Source organism: Rana temporaria (assembly GCF_905171775.1).
Source record: "Rana temporaria chromosome 2 unlocalized genomic scaffold, aRanTem1.1 chr2k, whole genome shotgun sequence".
NCBI lineage: Eukaryota > Metazoa > Chordata > Amphibia > Anura > Ranidae > Rana > Rana temporaria.
In genome coordinates, this window is record NW_024404415.1 from 21,045 (window position 1) to 43,089 (window position 22,045).

General features: G+C 56.1%; 1 protein-coding gene across 1 annotated transcript; it reads right to left on the reverse strand.

Annotated features, from left to right (window-relative positions):
* Positions 1 to 205: 205 nt before the first annotated feature.
* On the reverse strand, positions 206 to 1,459 carry LOC120921641 (keratin-associated protein 16-1-like). Its single transcript, XM_040334156.1, has one exon. It carries the CDS (start codon positions 1,457 to 1,459, stop codon positions 206 to 208), a length of 1,254 nt encoding a protein of 417 aa, XP_040190090.1.
* Between the last annotated feature and the right edge of the window lie 20,586 nt (positions 1,460 to 22,045).

The window sequence follows — 22,045 nt, forward strand, 5'->3', positions numbered from 1 at the left end:
ACACGCTCCGGTACACGTGTACACACCATAACACACTCCAGTACATGTGTACACACCATAACATGCTCCGGTACACGTGTACACCCCATAACACACTCCAGTACACATTTGTACATCGGATTACACTCTACTAGTACACATGCGTGCAAAGGATAACACACTGGTACATATGTGTACAAAGGATCACACTCCAGTACACACAGGATCACAATATGGTACACACGGAATCGCACTCCAGTACACACATGTACACGAGATCACACTCCGGTACACACATGTACACGGGATCACACTCTGGTACACACATGTACACGGGATCACACATGTACACGGGATCACACTCTGGTACACACATGTACACGGGATCACACATGTACACGGGATCACACTCTGGTACACACATGTACATGGGATCACACTCTGGTACACACATGTACATGGGATCACACTCTGGTACACACATGTACATGGGATCACACTCTGGTACACACATGTACATGGGATCACACTCTGGTACACACATGTACATGGGATCACACTCTGGTACACACATATACATGGGATCACACTCTGGTACACACATATACATGGGATCACACTCTGGTACACACATGTACATGGGATCACACTCTGGTACACACATGTACATGGGATCACACTCTGGTACACACATGTACATGGGATCACACTCTGGTACACACATGTACATGGGATCACACTCTGGTACACACATATACATGGGATCACACTCTGGTACACACATGTACATGGGATCACACTCTGGTACACACATATACACGGGATCACACTCTGGTACACACATGTACATGGGATCACACTCTGGTACACACATATACATGGGATCACACTCTGGTACACACATGTACATGGGATCACACTCTGGTACACACATATACATGGGATCACACTCTGGTACACACATATACATGGGATCACACTCTGGTACACACATATACACGGGATCACACTCTGGTACACACATGTACATGGGATCACACTCTGGTACACACATATACATGGGATCACACTCTGGTACACACATATACATGGGATCACACTCTGGTACACACATGTACATGGGATCACACTCTGGTACACACATGTACATGGGATCACACTCTGGTACACACATATACATGGGATCACACTCTGGTACACACATGTACATGGGATCACACTCTGGTACACACATATACACGGGATCACACTCTGGTACACACATATACATGGGATCACACTCTGGTACACACATGTACATGGGATCACACTCTGGTACACACATATACATGGGATCACACTCTGGTACACACATATACATGGGATCACACTCTGGTACACACATGTACATGGGATCACACTCTGGTACACACATATACATGGGATCACACTCTGGTACACACATGTACATGGGATCACACTCTGGTACACACATGTACATGGGATCACACTCTGGTACACACAGGATCACAATATGGTACACACATGTACATGGGATCACACTCTGGTACACACATATACATGGGATCACACTCTGGTACACACATGTACATGGGATCACACTCTGGTACACACATGTACATGGGATCACACTCTGGTACACACAGGATCACAATATGGTACACACATGTACATGGGATCACACTCTGGTACACACAGGATCACAATATGGTACACACATGTACACAGGATCACACTCTGGTACACACATGCTTCTCTGATGAATGCTCCCCTTGCCCGGCCCGGTCAGTTTAGGTGGACGGCCATGTCTTGGTAGGTTTGCGGTTGTGCCATACTCTTTCCATTTTCCGATGATGGATTGAACAGAAGCTCTGTGAGATCTTCAAAGCTTGGGAGATTTTTTATATAACCTAAAGCCCCCCCCCCCCCCATACACGGGACAAATTCCGAAAATCATATCAAAGAATTTTCATAGGAAAAAAAAAAAACATCAATTGTCACCACTGTGCCCATCAATTGTCACCACTGTGCCCATCAATTGTCACCTCTGTGCCCATCAATTGTCACCACTGTGCCCATCAATTGTCACCTCTGTGCCCATCAATTGTCACCACTGTGCCCATCAATTGTCACCACTGTGCCCATCAATTGTCACCACTGTGCCCATCAATTGTCACCACTGTGCCCATCAATTGTCACCTCTGTGCCCATCAATTGTCACCACTGTGCCCATCAATTGTCACCTCTGTGCCCATCAATTGTCACCACTGTGCCCATCAATTGTCACCACTGTGCCCATCAATTGTCACCTCTGTGCCCATCAATTGTCACCACTGTGCCATGCCATCAATTGTCACCACTGTGCCCATCAATTGTCACCACTGTGCCCATCAATTGTCACCTCTGTGCCCATCAATTGTCACCACTGTGCCATGCCATCAATTGTCACCACTGTGCCCATCAATTGTCACCACTGTGCCCATCAATTGTCACCACTGTGCCATGCCATCAATTGTCACCACTGTGCCCATCAATTGTCACCACTGTGCCCATCAATTGTCACCACTGTCCTGTAAAATGCCGCCGGATTGCCCCTCCGCTCGGCACTTACCTTTCCTCCCTCCACGATCCCTCGATGTCTTCTCCCGCCCTCGATGACGCTTCAGCCAATCAGGTTGACTGAGACGTGTGTCAGTGTTAACCAGGGAACACCCCCTGTGCGCCCTCTATTTACCTATTTGTAAGCCGATTAGAGCCACAGACTGTACTCAGGAAGCCTATCAGAGCCGCTCAATACTTCTTCAAGACGCTGTATTATGAGGTATGAGGAGGAACGATGACGTGCGATGAGGGGCAATGGGGTTCGATGTGATATTATGAGGTACGTTGAGGTATGATGGCGTAGGATGAGGTACGGTGGTATATGGTGGGGTACGGAGGTGTAGGATGAGGTATGATGGCGTAGGATGAGGCACGGTGGTGTATGATGGTGTACAGTGAGGTATGATGGGGTACGGTGAGGTATGATGGTGTATGGTGAGGTACGGTGAGGTATGATGGGGTACGGTGAGGTATGATGGTGTAAGGTGAGGTATGATGGTGTATGATGGTGTACAGTGAGGTATGATGAGGTACGGTGAGGTATGATGAGGTACGGTGAGGTATGATGGTGTACGGTGAGGTATGATGGCGTACGGTGAGGTATGATGAGGTACGGTGAGGTATGATGAGGTACGGTGAGGTATGGTGGGGTATGGTGGGGCACGGTGAGGTATGATGAGGTACGGTGAGGTATGATGAGGTATGATGAGGTACGGTGAGGTATGATGAGGTATGATGGGGTACGGTGAGGTATGATGGTGTACAGTGAGGTATGATGGTGTACGGTGAGGTATGATGAGGTACGGTGAGGTATGATGAGGTATGATGAGGTACGGTGAGGTATGATGAGGTATGATGAGGTACGGTGAGGTATGATGAGGTATGATGGGGTACGGTGAGGTATGATGGTGTACAGTGAGGTATGATGGTGTACGGTGAGGTATGATGAGGTATGATGAGGTACGGTGAGGTATGATGAGGTATGATGAGGTACGGTGAGGTATGATGAGGTACGGTGAGGTACGGTGAGGTATGATGGGGTACGGTGAGGTACGGTGAGGTATGATGGGGTATGATGGTGTACGGTGAGGTATGATGAGGTATGATGAGGTATGATGAGGTACGGTGAGGTATGATGAGGTATGATGAGGTACGGTGAGGTATGATGAGGTACGGTGAGGTATGATGAGGTACGGTGAGGTATGATGAGGTACGGTGAGGTACGGTGAGGTATGATGAGGTACGGTGAGGTATGATGGGGTATGGTGAGGTATGATGGGGTATGATGGTGTACAGTGAGGTATGGTGAGGTACGGTGAGGTACGGTGAGGTACGGTGAGGTATGATGAGGTACGGTGAGGTACGGTGAGGTATGATGAGGTACGGTGAGGTACGGTGAGGTATGATGAGGTACGGTGGTGTACGGTGAGGTATGATGGTGTATGGTGAGGTATGATGAGGTACGGTGAGGTATGGTGAGGTATGGTGAGGTACGGTGAGGTATGGTGAGGTACGGTGAGGTATGATAAGATACGGTGAGGTACGGTGAGGTACGATGAGGTACGGTGAGGTATGATAAGATACGGTGAGGTACGGTGAGGTACGATGAGGTACGGTGAGGTACGGTGTTGTAGGACAGGTCAGGAGGATGTTGGAGTTCTGAGCTCCCCGGTACGGATCCGGAGACGTCGTGACGTCACATGTTGGTTGCAGTTCAGCGTCTCCTTCGGTGACTCGCATTGTATGAGGGACGGTGAGGTATGATGGGGTATGGTGAGGTACGGTGAGGTATGATGGGGTACGGTGAGGTACGGTGAGGTATGATGGGGTACGGTGAGGTACGGTGACTCGCATTGTATGAGGGACGGCTGAGCTCACAGGTGAGGGACGGAGGGTTTCTATCCAGCTACAGTCACATGACATCACTGTCTGATCCCAGGAGCTGACACTCTGCACACAGTACGGCCTCAGGTCAGAGAACTCCTCACTAGGGATGAGCTTCGAGTTCAACATTGCCTGTTCATCAAACAAGGAACAATTTGGGGTGTTTGCGGCAAATTAGAAAAGCCGAGGAACGCCCTGTTAAAGTCTATGGGAGAAATCTAAAGTGTTAATTTTAAAGGTTAATATGCAAGTTATTGTCCTAAAAAGTGTTTGGGGACCCGGGTCCTGTCCCAGGGGAGTGTTTGGGGACCCGGGTCCTGTCCCAGGGGAGTGTTTGGGGACCCGGGTCCTGTCCCAGGGGAGTGTTTGGGGACCCGGGTCTTGCCCCAGGGGAGTGTTTGGGGACCCGGGTCTTGCCCCAGGGGAGTGTTTGGGGACCCGGGTCCTGTCCCAGGGGAGTGTTTGGGGACCCGGGTCCTGTCCCAGGGGAGTGTTTGGGGACCCGGGTCCTGTCCCAGGGGAGTGTTTGGGGACCCGGGTCCTGCCCCAGGGGAGTGTTTGGGGACCCAGGTCCTGCCCCAGGGGAGTGTTTGGGGACCCGGGTCCTGTCCCAGGGGAGTGTTTGGGGACCCGGGTCCTGTCCCAGGGGAGTGTTTGGGGACCCGGGTCCTGCCCCAGGGGAGTGTTTGGGGACCCAGGTCCTGTCCCAGGGGAGTGTTTGGGGACCCAGGTCCTGCCCCAGGGGAGTGTTTGGGGACCCGGGTCCTGCCCCAGGGGAGTGTTTGGGGACCCGGGTCCTGTCCCAGGGAACAAGTTTTAAAATTGGCCGTTTTTTCGGGAGCAGTGAATTTAATAATGCTTAGAGTGAAATAATAAAAGTGAAATATTACTTTAAATTTCGTACCTAGGGGGGGTGTAAAGTCAGCATGTGAAAAAGCGCATGTTTCCCGTACATAGAACTGTCCCTGCACAAAGTGTCAGGAAAAAAAAAAAAAAAAGGAAAAAAAGTCTTTTAAAACCGGACTTGCGGCTCTAATGAATTGTCGGCTCTGGCAATTCAAAGAGAATTCATTCATAAAAAATAAAAAAATGACGTTGGGTTCCCCCCAAATATCCATTCCAGACCCTTCAGGTCTGGTGTGGATTTTAAGGGGAACTCCACCCCAAATAAAAAAAAAATGGCGTGGAGTTCCCCCAAAAATCCACACCAGACCCCTTATCCAAGCTCGTTAACCTGGCCGGTCGCAGAAAAGAGGGGGGACAGAGTGCGGCCCCCCTCTCCTGAACCGCACCAGGCCACATGCCCTCAACATGGGGAGGATGTCCAAGGGCCTCATCCCCACAACCCTTGCCCGGTGGTTGTGGGGGTCTGCGGGCGGGAGGCTTATCAGAATCTGGAAGACCCCTTTAACAAAGGGGACCCCCAGATCCTGCCCCCCCTATGTGAATTGGTAATGGGGTACATTGTACCTCTACCATTTCACGAAGGAAGTGTAAATAGTTGGAAAAAAACACACAGACACCGTAGAAAAAAATCCTTTATTAATAAAAAAAAAGAAAAAAACTCCAGCGGTGACACTCGTTCCCGGCTTCCTGCTCCAATGTTGTCTGTATCCAGGGACGGGTGATCTCCGGTCCAGCGATTAGAAGATCCATCCATCCGGAGCGCAGCATCGCCGACCTCCTCTCACCGCTGGACACAGCCCAGTGAATGACGCGACTGAAGCTGTGACATTTCTTATATAGGGAGGCGGGGCCACCCGTCACGTGACCCCACCCCCTCTCTGACGCACCCTCTGCTACGTCACTGGGGAAGCCCAGCAAGGGGGGAGACTGGGCTTCCCCAGTGATGTAGCAGAGGGTGCGTAAGAGGGGGTGGGGTCACGTGACAGGTGGCCCCGCCTCCCTATATAAGAAATGTCACAGCTTCAGCGTGGTCATTCGCTGGGCTGTGTCCAGCGGTGAGAGGAGGTCGGCGTGGCTGCGCTCTGGATGGATGGATCTTCTCATCGCTGGACCGGAGATCACCCGTCGCTGGATACAGACAACATTGGAGCAGGAAGCCGGGAACGAGTGGATTATCACCGCTGGAGTTTTTTTCTTTTTTTTTATTAATAAAGGATTTTTTTCTACGGTGTCTGTGTGTTTTTAACTATTTACACTTCCTTCGTGAAATGGTAGAGGTACAATGTACCCCATTACCAATTCACATAGGGGGGGCAGGATCTGGGGGTCCCATTTGTTAAAGGGGTCTTCCAGATTCTGATAAGCCCCCCGCCCGCAGACCCCCACAACCACCGGGCAAGGGTTGTGGGGATGAGGCCCTTGTGCCCATCAACATGGGGACATCCTCCCCATGTTGAGGGCATGTGGCCTGGTGCGGTTCAGGAGAGGGGGGGGCCGCACTCTGTCCCCCCCTCTTTTTTGCGGCCGGCCAGGTTAACGTGCTCGGATAAGGGTCTGGTGTGGATTTTTGGGGGAACTCCACGCCATTTTTTTTTTAAATTTGGGGTGGAGTTCCCCTGAAGGGCCTGGAATGGATATTTGGGGGGAACCCCACGTCATTTTTTTTAAAAAATTGACGGCGGGGTTCCCCTTAATATCCATTCCAGACCTGAAGGGCCTGGTAATTTAATTTGGGGGACCCCCAGGCTTTTTTTATGAATGAATCCTCTCTGTATTGCCAGAGCCGACAATTCATTAGAGCCGCAAAGCCGGTTTTAGATGGCTTTTTTCCTTTCAGAAATGACACTTTGTGCAGGGACAGTTCTATTTACGGGAAACATGCGCTATTTCACATGCTGACTTTACACCCCCCCTAGGTACGAAATTTAAAGTAATATTTCACTTTTATTGTTTCACTTTTAGCATTATTAAAATCACTGCTCCTGAAAAAAAGGCCATTTTTAAAACTTTTTTTGCATTGATACATGTTTCCTGGGGCAGGACCCGGGTCCCCAAACACTCCCCTGGGACAGGACCCGGGTCCCCAAACACTTCCCTGGGGCAGGACCCGGGTCCCCAAACACTCCCCTGGGACAGGACCCGGGTCCCCAAACACTTCCCTGGGGCAGGACCCGGGTCCCCAAACACTCCCCTGGGACAGGACCCGGGTCCCCAAACACTTCCCTGGGGCAGGACCCGGGTCCCCAAACACTCCCCTGGGACAGGACCCGGGTCCCCAAACACTTCCCTGGGGCAGGACCCGGGTCCCCAAACACTTCCCTGGGGCAGGACCCGGGTCCCCAAACACTCCTCCCATAGACTTTATCAGGGTGTTCCGCGGCTTTTCGAATTTGCCACGAACACCCCTAATTGTTCGTTGTTCGCCAAACAGGCAATCTTGGAGTGTAACATGAGTTCTCCTTGAAGCTCATCCCTACACACGGAACGTATTTCTCCTCTATAGATGACAACGCCAAGTCCAGTCACTGACCCGCTGTCTGGCCGGGCGCTCCTCTGGGATCTCAGCTATTATGGGTGTCAATAAATAATATATACCCCCCTCCCCCACACTGAGTGTCCGCCAGTCCTCCATCTCCGGGGGCCCCCAGTCCTTCATCTCCGGGGACAGAACCTTCCGGAACCTCCCAGGATTGTGTCCGGTGAGATCAGTGAGGACGTTCTTCTGATTTCCTCATCTGGACGTCTCTGTGGAGGGCGCGGCGTTTCCTCGCTACGTCTCCCCCGCCCCCCCGCCGGCCTCCTCCTGTCATATTCCATCATTCAGACGTTTTCCCGATCCTCCATAATCCGATCATTCACCGTGAGATCTCAGTGCGCCCAATTACCCGCTAATCAGCTTCCAGCGCCGTCGTCTCGCACAGGCGCCGCCGGTCACACGTTATGTGGATGGTGATTACAGCTTTACAGCTTTATACGTCGTTACTTCTTTCTTTAACCACTTGCCTACCGGGGGGGGGGGGGGGGGCACTTTTACCCCCCTTCCTTCCTGCCCAGGCCAATTTTCAGCTCTCAGCGCGGTCACACTTTGAATGACAATTGCGCGGTCGTGTGACACTGGACACATACGGGATTTATAAAAAAAAAATTCACACATATAGAGATTTATTTTGGTGGAATTTAATCACCACTGCGTTGTTTTTTTTTGCTGAATTAATGAATAAAGACCCAAATGTTTGAAAAAAATAAATAAAAAGTTTGTTATAAAATTTTGCAAACAGGAAATTTTACTCCTTCACTGATGGGAGCTAATGAGGCGGCACTGATGGGCACTGATGAGGCGGCACTGATAGGCGGCACTAATAAACACAGATTGGCTGCACTGATGGGGACTGATGAGGCGGCACTGATGGGCATTGATAGATTGATAGGCAGCACTGATAGGCAATACCAATGATAGGCACAGAACTTTCACAGAACAACCTACCCTCCACAGAACAACCTACCTAAGTTCCACAGAACAACTTACCTTCCACAGAACAACCTAACCAACACAGAACAACCTACCTTCCACAGAACAACCTACCTTCAACAGAACAACCTACCCAACACAGAAGAACCCACCCAACACAGAACAACTTACCTTCCACAGAACAACCTACCCAACACAGAACAACCTACCTTCCACAGAACAACCTACCCAACACAGAACAACCTACCTTCCACAGAACAACCTACCTTCCACAGAACAACCTACCCAACACAGAACAACCTACCCAACACAGAACAACCTACCTTCCACAGAACAACCTACCTTCCACAGGACAACCTAACCAACACAGAACAACCTACCCAACACAGAACAACCTACCCAACACAGAACAACCTACCTTTCACAGAACAACCTACCCAACACAGAACAACCTACCTGTCAAGTTCCTTCAACAACTGTGTGCAAGTCTTCCTAGAAGGCAGCAAATGGGGGGGGGGGGACCCCAAATATTGATTGGATTTGGATTTCCCTTCATTTACTTTCCATTTTGTTAATTGATAAAAAAATAAACTATTAACACTTTGATGTCTGAAAGACTTTCATTTACAGCATCGCCCTGCCTTATGCCGCGTACACGCCATCGTTTTTCAGCATGAAAAAAAATTAAATGATGGTGTGTGGGTTAATACGACGTGAAAAACACGCGCATGCTCAGAAGCAAGTTATGAGACGGGAGCGCTCGTTCTGGTAAAACTAGCGTTCATAATGGAGATCGCACATTCATCACGCTGTAACAGACAGAAAAGCGCAAATCGTCTTTTACTAACACGGAATCAGCTAAAAGCAGCCCAAAGGGTGGCGCCATCCGCATGGAACCTCCCCTTTATAGTGCCGTCGTACGCGTTGTACGTCACTGCACTTTGCTAGAGCGTTTTTTTTTACGATGGTGTGTGGGCAACGCCGTTTTTATGATGAAGTTGGAAAAACTTCGTTTTTTGGACATGACGAAAAACATAGTTTTTTACAACCCGAAAAATGACCGTGTGTACGCGGCATGAGTGTTTTGCACAGTGCTGTACACACAGCATACACTCAGACGCTATATACACAGTATACATACTATATACACTCTATACACAGATTGGGGGTCGGTGACACGCCCTCCTCTGTGATGTCACATGTTGGTGTCGCTCCCTCTGTCTTCTCTTTGTAGTGGAGATCAGAGGAGGGAATGTGATCCGCTCTTTGAAGCCGTCCAGGTGCTGCATGGAGTGTGAATCATTCCAGGTGTGTCCATCCCCCCGAGTCACAGACACCCCCCTCCCCCGAGTCACAGAGACCCCCCTCCCCAGAGTCACAGGGACCCCCTCCCCCGAGTCACAGACACCCCCTCCCCCGAGTCACAGACACCCCCCTCCCCCGAGTCACAGACACCCCTCCCCCGAGTCACAGAGACCCCCCGAGTCACAGAGACCCCCCTCCCCCGAGTCACAGACACCCCTCCCCCGAGTCACAGACACCCCCCTCCCCCGAGTCACAGAGACCCCCCTCCCCAGAGTCACAGGGACCCCCTCCCCCGAGTCACAGACACCCCCTCCCCCGAGTCACAGACACCCCCCTCCCCCGAGTCACAGACACCCCTCCCCCGAGTCACAGAGACCCCCCGAGTCACAGAGACCCCCCTCCCCCGAGTCACAGACACCCCCCTCCCCCGAGTCACAGACACCCCCTCCCCCGAGTCACAGACACCCCTCCCCCGAGTCACAGAGACCCCCCGAGTCACAGAGACCCCCCTCCCCCGAGTCACAGACACCCCCTCCCCCGAGTCACAGAGACCCCCCTCCCCCGAGTCACAGACACCCCCCTCCCCCGACTCACAGAGACCCCCCGAGTCACAGAGACCCCCCTCCCCCGAGTCACAGACACCCCCTCCCCCGAGTCACAGACACCCCCTCCCCCGAGTCACAGAGACCCCCCTCCCCCGAGTCACAGACACCCCCTCCCCCGAGTCACAGAGACCCCCCTCCCCCGAGTCACAGACACCCCCCTCCCCCGAGTCACAGAGACCCCCCGAGTCACAGAGACCCCCCTCCCCAGAGTCACAGAGACCCCCCTCCCCCGAGTCACAGAGACCCCCCGAGTCACAGAGACCCCCCTCCCCAGAGTCACAGAGACCCCCCCAGAGTCACAGAGACCCCCCGAGTCACAGAGACCCCCCTCCCCAGAGTCACAGACACCCCCCTCCCCCGAGTCACAGAGACCCCCTCCCCCGAGTCACAGAGACCCCCCCTGAGTCACAGACACCCCCCTCCCCCAAGTCACAGAGACCCCCTCCCCCGAGTCACAGAGACCCTCTTCCCCCCCGAGTCACAGAGACCCTCCAGAGTCACAGAGACCCCCCAGAGTCACAGAGACCCCCTCCCCCGAGTCACAGAGACCCCCTCCCCCGAGTCACAGAGACCCCCTCCCCCGAGTCACAGACACCTCCCTCCCCCAAGTCACAGACACCCCCTCCCCCGAGTCACAGAGACCCCCTCCCCCGAGTCACAGAGACCCCCCTCCCCCGAGTCACAGAGACCCCCTCCCCCGAGTCACAGAGCCCCCCCCCCCCGAGTCACAGAGACCCTCCAGAGTCACAGAGACCCCCCAGAGTCACAGAGACCCCCTCCCCCAAGTCACAGACACCCCCTCCCCCGAGTCACAGAGACCCCCTCCCCCGAGTCACAGAAACCCCCCTCCCCCGAGTCACAGAGACCCCCTCCCCCGAGTCACAGACACCCCCCTCCCCCGAGTCACAGAGACCCCCCTCCCCCGAGTCACAGACACCCCCTCCCCCGAGTCACAGAGACCCCCCTCCCCCGAGTCACAGACACCCCTCTCCCCTGAGTCACAGAGACCCCCCAGAGTCACAAACACCCCCCTCCCCCGAGTCACCGAGACCCCCCTCCCCCGAGTCACAGAGACCCCCCCAGAGTCATAGAGACCCTCCTCCCCGGAGTCACAGAGACCCCCCTCCCCCGAGTCACAGAGACCCCCTCCCCCGAGTCACAGAGACCCCCCCCCCGAGTCACAGAGACCCTCCAGAGTCACAGAGACCCCCCAGAGTCACAGAGACCCCCTCCCCCGAGTCACAGAGACCCCCTCCCCCGAGTCACAGACACCTCCCTCCCCCAAGTCACAGACACCCCCTCCCCCGAGTCACAGAGACCCCCCTCCCCCGAGTCACAGAAACCCCCCTCCCCCGAGTCACAGAGACCCCCCCAGAGTCACAGAGACCCCCCTCCCCCGAGTCACAGAGACCCCCCTCCCCCGAGTCACAGAGACCCCCCCTCCCCAGAGTCACAGAGACCCCCCAGAGTCACAGAGACCCCCCTCCCCAGAGTCACAGACACCCCCCTCCCCAGAGTCACAGAGACCCCCCAGAGTCACAGAGACCCTCCAGAGTCACAGAGACCCTCTTCCCCCGAGTCACAGAGACCCTCTTCCCCCGAGTCACAGACACCCCCCCCCCCGAGTCACAGAGACCCCCTCCCCCGAGTCACAAACACCCCCCTCCCCCGAGTCACCGAGACCCCCAGAGTCACAGACACCCCCCTCCCCCGAGTCACAGAGACCCCCCTCCCCCGAGTCACAGACACCCCCTCCCCCGAGTCACAGAGACCCCCCTCCCCCGAGTCACAGACACCCCTCTCCCCTGAGTCACAGAGACCCCCCAGAGTCACAAACACCCCCCTCCCCCGAGTCACCGAGACCCCCCTCCCCCGAGTCACAGAGACCCCCCCAGAGTCATAGAGACCCTCCTCCCCGGAGTCACAGAGACCCCCCCCCCCCGAGTCACAGAGACCCCCTCCCCCGAGTCACAGAGACCCCCCCCCCCGAGTCACAGAGACCCTCCAGAGTCACAGAGACCCCCCAGAGTCACAGAGACCCCCTCCCCCGAGTCACAGAGACCCCCTCCCCCGAGTCACAGACACCTCCCTCCCCCAAGTCACAGACACCCCCTCCCCCGAGTCACAGAGACCCCCCTCCCCCGAGTCACAGAGACCCCCCCAGAGTCACAGAGACCCCCCTCCCCCGAGTCACAGAGACCCCCTCCCCCGAGTCACAGAGACCCCCCTCCCCAGAGTCACAGAGACCCCCCAGAGTCACAGAGACCCCCCTCCCCAGAGTCACAGACACCCCCCTCCCCCGAGTCACAGAGACCCCCCAGAGTCACAGAGACCCTCTTCCCCCGAGTCACAGAGACCCTCTTCCCCCGAGTCACAGACACCCCCTCCCCCGAGTCACAGAGACCCCCTCCCCCGAGTCACAAACACCCCCCTCCCCCGAGTCACCGAGACCCCCAGAGTCACAGACACCCCCCTCCCCCGAGTCACAGAGACCCCCTCCCCCGAGTCACAGAGACCCCCTCCCCCGAGTCACAGACACCTCCCTCCCCCAAGTCACAGACACCCCCTCCCCCGAGTCACAGAGACCCCCTCCCCCGAGTCACAGAGACCCCCCTCCCCCGAGTCACAGAGACCCCCTCCCCCGAGTCACAGAGACCCCCCCCCCGAGTCACAGAGACCCTCCAGAGTCACAGAGACCCCCCAGAGTCACAGAGACCCCCTCCCTCGAGTCACAGACACCCCCTCCCCCGAGTCACAGAGACCCCCTCCCCCGAGTCACAGACACCCCCTCCCCCGAGTCACAGAGACCCCCTCCCCCGAGTCACAGAGACCCCCCTCCCCCGAGTCACAGAGACCCCCTCCCCCGAGTCACAGACACCTCCCTCCCCCAAGTCACAGACACCCCCTCCCCCGAGTCACAGAGACCCCCTCCCCCGAGTCACAGAAACCCCCCTCCCCCGAGTCACAGAGACCCCCCTCCCAGGAGTCACAGACACCCCCCTCCCCCGAGTCACAGAGACCCCCCAGAGTCACAGAGACCCTCCAGAGTCACAGAGACCCTCTTCCCCCGAGTCACAGAGACCCCCCTCCCCCGAGTCACAGAGACCCCCTCCCCCGAGTCACAGAGACCCCCCTCCCCCGAGTCACAGAGACCCCCCAGAGTCATAGAGACCCTCCTCCCCCGAGTCACAGAGACACCCCTCCCCCGAGTCACAGAGACCCCCCTCCCCCGAGTCACAGAGACCCCCCTCCCCCGAGTCACAGAGACCCCCCTCCCCCGAGTCACAGAGACCCCCTCCCCCGAGTCACAGAAACCCCCCTCCCCCGAGTCACAGAGACCCCCCCAGAGTCACAGAGACCCCCCTCCCCCGAGTCACAGAGACCCCCTCCCCCGAGTCACAGACACCCCCTCCCCCGAGTCACAGAGACCCCCCTCCCCAGAGTCACAGAGACCCCCCCAGAGTCACAGAGACCCCCCGAGTCACAGAGACCCCCTCCCCCGAGTCACAGACACCCCCCCCCCCGAGTCACAGAGACCCCCCTCCCCAGAGTCACAGAGACCCCCCCAGAGTCACAGAGACCCCCAGAGTCACAGACACCCCCCTCCCCCGAGTCACAGAGACCCTCTTCCCCCCCGAGTCACAGACACCCCTCTCCCCTGAGTCACAGAGACCCCCCAGAGTCACAGAGACCCCCCCGAGTCACAGAGACCCTCTTCCCCGAGTCACAGAGACCCCCAGAGTCACAGACACCCCCCTCCCCCGAGTCACAGAGACCCCCCAGAGTCACAGAGACCCTCCAGAGTCACAGAGACCCTCTTCCCCCGAGTCACAGAGACCCCCCTCCCCCGAGTCACAGAGACCCCCTCCCCCGAGTCACAGAGACCCCCTCCCCCGAGTCACAAACACCCCCCTCCCCCGAGTCACCGAGACCCCCCTCCCCTGAGTCACAGAGACCCCCCCAGAGTCATAGAGACCCTCCTCCCCCGAGTCACAGAGACCCCCCTCCCCCGAGTCACAGAGACCCCCTCCCCCGAGTCACAGAGACCCCCCCCCCCGAGTCACAGAGACCCTCCAGAGTCACAGAGACCCCCCAGAGTCACAGAGACCCCCTCCCCCGAGTCACAGAGACCCCCTCCCCCGAGTCACAGACACCTCCCTCCCCCAAGTCACAGACACCCCCTCCCCCGAGTCACAGAGACCCCCTCCCCCGAGTCACAGACACCTCCCTCCCCCAAGTCACAGACACCCCCTCCCCCGAGTCACAGACACCCCCTCCCCCGAGTCACAGAGACCCCCCTCCCCCGAGTCACAGACACCCCTCTCCCCTGAGTCACAGAGACCCCCCAGAGTCACAAACACCCCCCTCCCCCGAGTCACCGAGACCCCCCTCCCCCGAGTCACAGAGACCCCCCCAGAGTCATAGAGACCCTCCTCCCCCGAGTCACAGAGACCCCCCCCCCCCGAGTCACAGAGACCCCCTCCCCCGAGTCACAGAGACCCCCCCCCCCCCGAGTCACAGAGACCCCCTCCCCCGAGTCACAGAGCCCCCCCCGCGAGTCACAGAGACCCCCTCCCCAGAGTCACAGAGACCCCCCAGAGTCACAGAGACCCCCTCCCCCGAGTCACAGAGACCCCCTCCCCCGAGTCACAGACACCTCCCTCCCCCAAGTCACAGACACCCCCTCCCCCGAGTCACAGAGACCCCCTCCCCCGAGTCACAGAAACCCCCCTCCCCCCGAGTCACAGAGACCCCCCCAGAGTCACAGAGACCCCCCTCCCCCGAGTCACAGAGACCCCCTCCCCCGAGTCACAGAGACCCCCCTCCCCAGAGTCACAGAGACCCCCCAGAGTCACAGAGACCCCCCTCCCCAGAGTCACAGACACCCCCCTCCCCCGAGTCACAGAGACCCCCCAGAGTCACAGAGACCCTCCAGAGTCACAGAGACCCTCTTCCCCCGAGTCACAGAGACCCTCTTCCCCCGAGTCACAGACACCCCCTCCCCCGAGTCACAGAGACCCCCCTCCCCCGAGTCACAGACACCCCTCTCCCCTGAGTCACAGAGACCCCCCAGAGTCACAAACACCCCCCTCCCCCGAATCACCGAGACCCCCAGAGTCACAGACACCCCCCTCCCCCGAGTCACAGAGACCCCCTCCCCCGAGTCACAGAGACCCCCCCAGAGTCATAGAGACCCTCCTCCCCCGAGTCACAGAGACCCCCCTCCCCCGAGTCACAGAGACCCCCTCCCCCGAGTCACAGAGACCCCCCCCCCCGAGTCACAGAGACCCTCCAGAGTCACAGAGACCCCCCAGAGTCACAGAGACCCCCTCCCCCGAGTCACAGAGACCCCCTCCCCCGAGTCACAGACACCCCCCTCCCCCAAGTCACAGACACCCCCTCCCCCGAGTCACAGAGACCCCCTCCCCCGAGTCACAGACACCTCCCTCCCCCAAGTCACAGACACCCCCTCCCCCGAGTCACAGAGACCCCCTCCCCCGAGTCACAGACACCCCCTCCCCCGAGTCACAGAGACCCCCCTCCCCCGAGTCACAGACACCCCTCTCCCCTGAGTCACAGAGACCCCCCAGAGTCACAAACACCCCCCTCCCCCGAGTCACCGAGACCCCCCTCCCCCGAGTCACAGAGACCCCCCCAGAGTCATAGAGACCCTCCTCCCCCGAGTCACAGAGACCCCCCCCCCCCGAGTCACAGAGACCCCCTCCCCCGAGTCACAGAGACCCCCCCCCCCCGAGTCACAGAGACCCCCTCCCCCGAGTCACAGAGACCCCCCCGCGAGTCACAGAGACCCCCTCCCCAGAGTCACAGAGACCCCCCAGAGTCACAGAGACCCCCTCCCCCGAGTCACAGAGACCCCCTCCCCCGAGTCACAGACACCTCCCTCCCCCAAGTCACAGACACCCCCCTCCCCCGAGTCACAGAGACCCCCTCCCCCGAGTCACAGAAACCCCCCTCCCCCGAGTCACAGAGACCCCCTCCCCCGAGTCACAGAGACCCCCTCCCCCGAGTCACAGACACCTCCCTCCCCCAAGTCACAGACACCCCCTCCCCCGAGTCACAGAGACCCCCTCCCCCGAGTCACAGAAACCCCCCTCCCCCGAGTCACAGAGACCCCCCCAGAGTCACAGAGACCCCCCTCCCCCGAGTCACAGAGACCCCCTCCCCCGAGTCACAGAGACCCCCCAGAGTCACAGAGACCCCCCTCCCCAGAGTCACAGACACCCCCCTCCCCCGAGTCACAGAGACCCCCCAGAGTCACAGAGACCCTCCAGAGTCACAGAGACCCTCTTCCCCCGAGTCACAGAGACCCTCTTCCCCCGAGTCACAGACACCCCCTCCCCCGAGTCACAGAGACCCCCTCCCCCGAGTCACAGACACCCCTCTCCCCTGAGTCACAGAGACCCCCCAGAGTCACAAACACCCCCCCTCCCCCGAATCACCGAGACCCCCAGAGTCACAGACACCCCCCTCCCCCGAGTCACAGAGACCCCCCTCCCCCGAGTCACAGAGACCCCCCCAGAGTCATAGAGACCCTCCTCCCCCGAGTCACAGAGACACCCCTCCCCCGAGTCACAGAGACCCCCCTCCCCCGAGTCACAGAGACCCCCTCCCCCGAGTCACAGAGACCCCCCCAGAGTCACAGAGACCCCCCTCCCCCGAGTCACAGAGACCCCCTCCCCCGAGTCACAGACACCCCCTCCCCCGAGTCACAGAGACCCCCCTCCCCAGAGTCACAGAGACCCCCCCAGAGTCACAGAGACCCCCCGAGTCACAGAGACCCCCTCCCCCGAGTCACAGACACCCCCTCCCCCGAGTCACAGAGACCCCCCTCCCCAGAGTCACAGAGACCCCCCCAGAGTCACAGAGACCCCCAGAGTCACAGACACCCCCCTCCCCCGAGTCACAGAGACCCCCCTCCCCCGAGTCACAGAGACCCTCTTCCCCCCGAGTCACAGACACCCCTCTCCCCTGAGTCACAGAGACCCCCCAGAGTCACAGAGACCCCCCCGAGTCACAGAGACCCCCAGAGTCACAGACACCCCCCTCCCCCGAGTCACAGAGACCCCCTCGCCCGAGTCACAGAGACCCCCCCAGAGTCATAGAGACCCTCCTCCCCCGAGTCACAGAGACACCCCTCCCCCGAGTCACAGAGACCCCCCTCCCCCGAGTCACAGAGACCCCCCTCCCCCAAGTCACAGAGACCCTCTTCCCCCCGAGTCACAGGGACCCCCCCAAGTCACAGAGAACCCCCTCCCCCCAAGTCACAGAGACCCCCTCCCCCAAGTCACAGAGACCCCCCTCCCCCCGAGTCACAGGGACCCCCCCAAGTCACAGAGAACCCCCTCCCCCCAAGTCACAGAGACCCCCCTCCCCCCAAGTCACAGAGACCCCCTCCCCCAAGTCACAGACACCCCCACATTATATATAGTGACACCCCTACATTATATTATATATAGTGACACCCCCACATTATATTATATATAGTGACACCCCCACATTATATTATATATAGTGACACCCCCACATTATATTATATATAGTGACACCCCCACATTATATCATATATAGTGACACCCCCACATTATATTATATTATATATAGTGACACCCCCACATTATATTATATATATAGTGACACCCCCACATTATATTATATATAGTGACACCCCTACATTATATTATATATAGTGACACCCCCACATTATATTATATATAGTGACACCCCCACATTATATCATATATAGTGACACCCCCACATTATATTATATTATATATAGTGACACCCCCACATTATATCATATATAGTGACACCCCCACATTATATTATATATAGTGACACCCCCACATTATATTATATATAGTGACACCCCCACATTATATCATATATAGTGACACCCCCACATTATATTATATATAGTGACACCCCCACATTATATTATATATAGTGACACCCCCACATTATATTATATATAGTGACACCCCCACATTATATCATATATAGTGACACCCCCACATTATATTATATATAGTGACACCCCCACATTATATTATATAGAGTGACACCCCCACATTATATTATATATAGTGACACCCCCACATTATATATATATAGTGACACCCCCACATTATATTATATATAGTGACACCCCCACATTATATTATATAGAGTGACACCCCCACATTATATCATATATAGTGACACCCCCACATTATATATATATAGTGACACCCCCACATTATATTATATAGAGTGACACCCCCACATTATATTATATACATGGTGACACCCCCACATTATATTATATACATGGTGACACCCCCACATTATAAGACTTAGGGTAACATTATACTACAAGATCCTGATCTGCGATGCTCTGCAGTGTTGGGTGATAATTCTCTGTACTGCGCTCCGGTATAGGACTCCGTATAGCTGTGCGGCTCAGACTGCGGATTGTTCTGTAATAACAATTATTATGTTTTCCATCATCTCTCCAGAACTAATTACTGGGAGGGGGAGGGGTTATATCCTTTCCTAATAAACACAGATAGAGATTTACAGTAACTTAGAGGTGACTCTGCCCTCCACCCCCATCACAGTGCTCTGCCCCCACCTGGTGGACATTACTACACACTGCAACATGACTCCATCAGCAACCTCCCTCCTCTCATCACAGTGCTCTGCCTCCACCTGGTGGACATTACTACACACTGCAACATGACTCCATCAGCAACCTCCCTCCTCTCATCACAGTGCTCTGCCTCCACCTGGTGGACATTACTACACACTGCAACATGACTCCATCAGCAACCTCCCTCCTCTCATCACAGTGCTCTGCCTCCACCTGGTGGACATTACTACACACTGCAACATGACTCCATCAGCAACCTCCCTCCTCTCATCACAGTGCTCTGCCTCCACCTGGTGGACATTACTACACACTGCAACATGACTCCATCAGAAACCTCCCTCCTCTCATCACAGTGCTCTGCCTCCACCTGGTGGACATTACTACACACTGCAACATGACACCGTCAGCAACCTCCCTCCTCTCATCTCAGTGCTCTGCCTCCACCTGGTGGACATTACTACACACTGCAACATGACTCCACCAGCAACCTCCCTCCTCTCATCTCAGTGCTCTGCCTCCACCTGGTGGACATTACTACACACTGCAACATGACACCATCAGCAACCTCCCTTCTCTCACCACAGTGCTCTGCCTCCACCTGGTGGACATTACTACACACTGCAACATGACTCCATCAGAAACCTCCCCCCTCTCATCTCAGTGCTCTGCCTCCACCTGGTGGACATTACTACACACTGCAACATGACTCCCCCAGCAACCTCCCTCCTCTCATCACAGTGCTCTGCCTCCACCTGGTGGACATTACTACACACTGCAACATGATTCCATCAGCAGCCTCCCTCCTCTCATCACAGTGCTCTGCCTCCACCTGGTGGACGTTACCACACACTGCAACATGACTCCATCAGCAACCTCTCTCCTCTCATCACAGTGCTCTGCCTCCACCTGGTGGACATTACTACACACTGCAACATGACTCCACCAGCAACCTCCCTCCTCTCATCACAGTGCTCTGCCCCCACCTGGTGGACATTACTACACACTGCAACATGACTCCATCAGCAACCTCCCTCCTCCCATCACAGTGCTCTGCCTCCACCTGGTGGACATTACTACACACTGCAACATGACACCATCAGCAACCTCCCTCCTCTCATCACAGTGCTCTGCCTCCACCTGGTGGTCATTACTACACAATGCAACATGACTCCACCAGCAACCTCCCTCCTCTCATCACAGTGCTCTGCCTCCACCTGGTGGACATTACTACACACAGCAACATGACTCCCCCAGCAACCTCCCTCCTCTCATCACAGTGCTCTGCCTCCACCTGGTGGTCATTACTACACACTGCAACATGACTCCATCAGCAACCTCCCTCCTCTCATCACAGTGCTCTGCCTCCACCTGGTGGACATTACTACACACTGCAACATGACACCATCAGCAATCTCCCTCCTCTCATCACAGTGCTCTGCCTCCACCTGGTGGTCATTACTACACAATGCAACATGACTCCACCAGCAACCTCCCTCCTCTCATCACAGTGCTCTGCCTCCACCTGGTGGACATCACTACACACTACAACATGACTCCATCAGCAACCTTCCTCCTCTCATCACAGTGCTCTGCCTCCACCTGGTGGACATTACTACACACTGCAACATGACTCCATCAGCAACCTCCCTCCCCTCATCACAGTGCTCTGCCTCCACCTGGTGGACATTACTACACACTGCAACATGACTCCATCAGCAACCTCCCTCCTCTCATCACAGTGCTCTGCCTCCACCTGGTGGACATTACTACACACTGCAACATGACTCCCCCAGCAACCTCCCTCCTCTCATCACAGTGCTCTGCCTCCACCTGGTGGACGTTACCACACACTGCAACATGACTCCATCAGCAACCTCCCTCCTCTCATCACAGTGCTCTGCCTCCACCTGGTGGACATTACTACACACTGCAACATGACACCATCAGCAACCTCCCTCCTCTCATCACAGTGCTCTGCCTCCACCTGGTGGACATTACTACACACTGCAACATGACTCCATCAGCAACCTCCCTCCTCTCATCACAGTGCTCTGCCTCCACCTGGTGGACATTACTACACACTGCAACATGACACCATCAGCAACCTCCCTCCTCTCATCACAGTGCTCTGCCTCCACCTGGTGGACATTACTACACACTGCAACATGACACCATCAGCAACCTCCCTCCCCTCATCACAGTGCTCTGCCTCCACCTGGTGGACATTACTACACACTGCAACATGACTCCATCAGCAACCTCCCTCCTCTCATCACAGTGCTCTGCCTCCACCTGGTGGACATTACTACACACTGCAACATGACTCCATCAGCAACCTCCCTCCTCTCATCACAGTGCTCTGCCTCCACCTGGTGGACATTACTACACACTGCAACATGACACCATCAGCAATCTCCCTCCTCTCATCACAGTGCTCTGCCTCTACCTGGTGGTCATTACTACACAATGCAACATGACTCCACCAGCAACCTCCCTCCTCTCATCACAGTGCTCTGCCTCCACCTGGTGGACATTACCACACACTGCAACTTGACTCCATCAGCAACCTCTCTCCTCTCATCACAGTGCTCTGCCTCCACCTGGTGGTCATTACTACACACTGCAACTTGACTCCATCAGCAACCT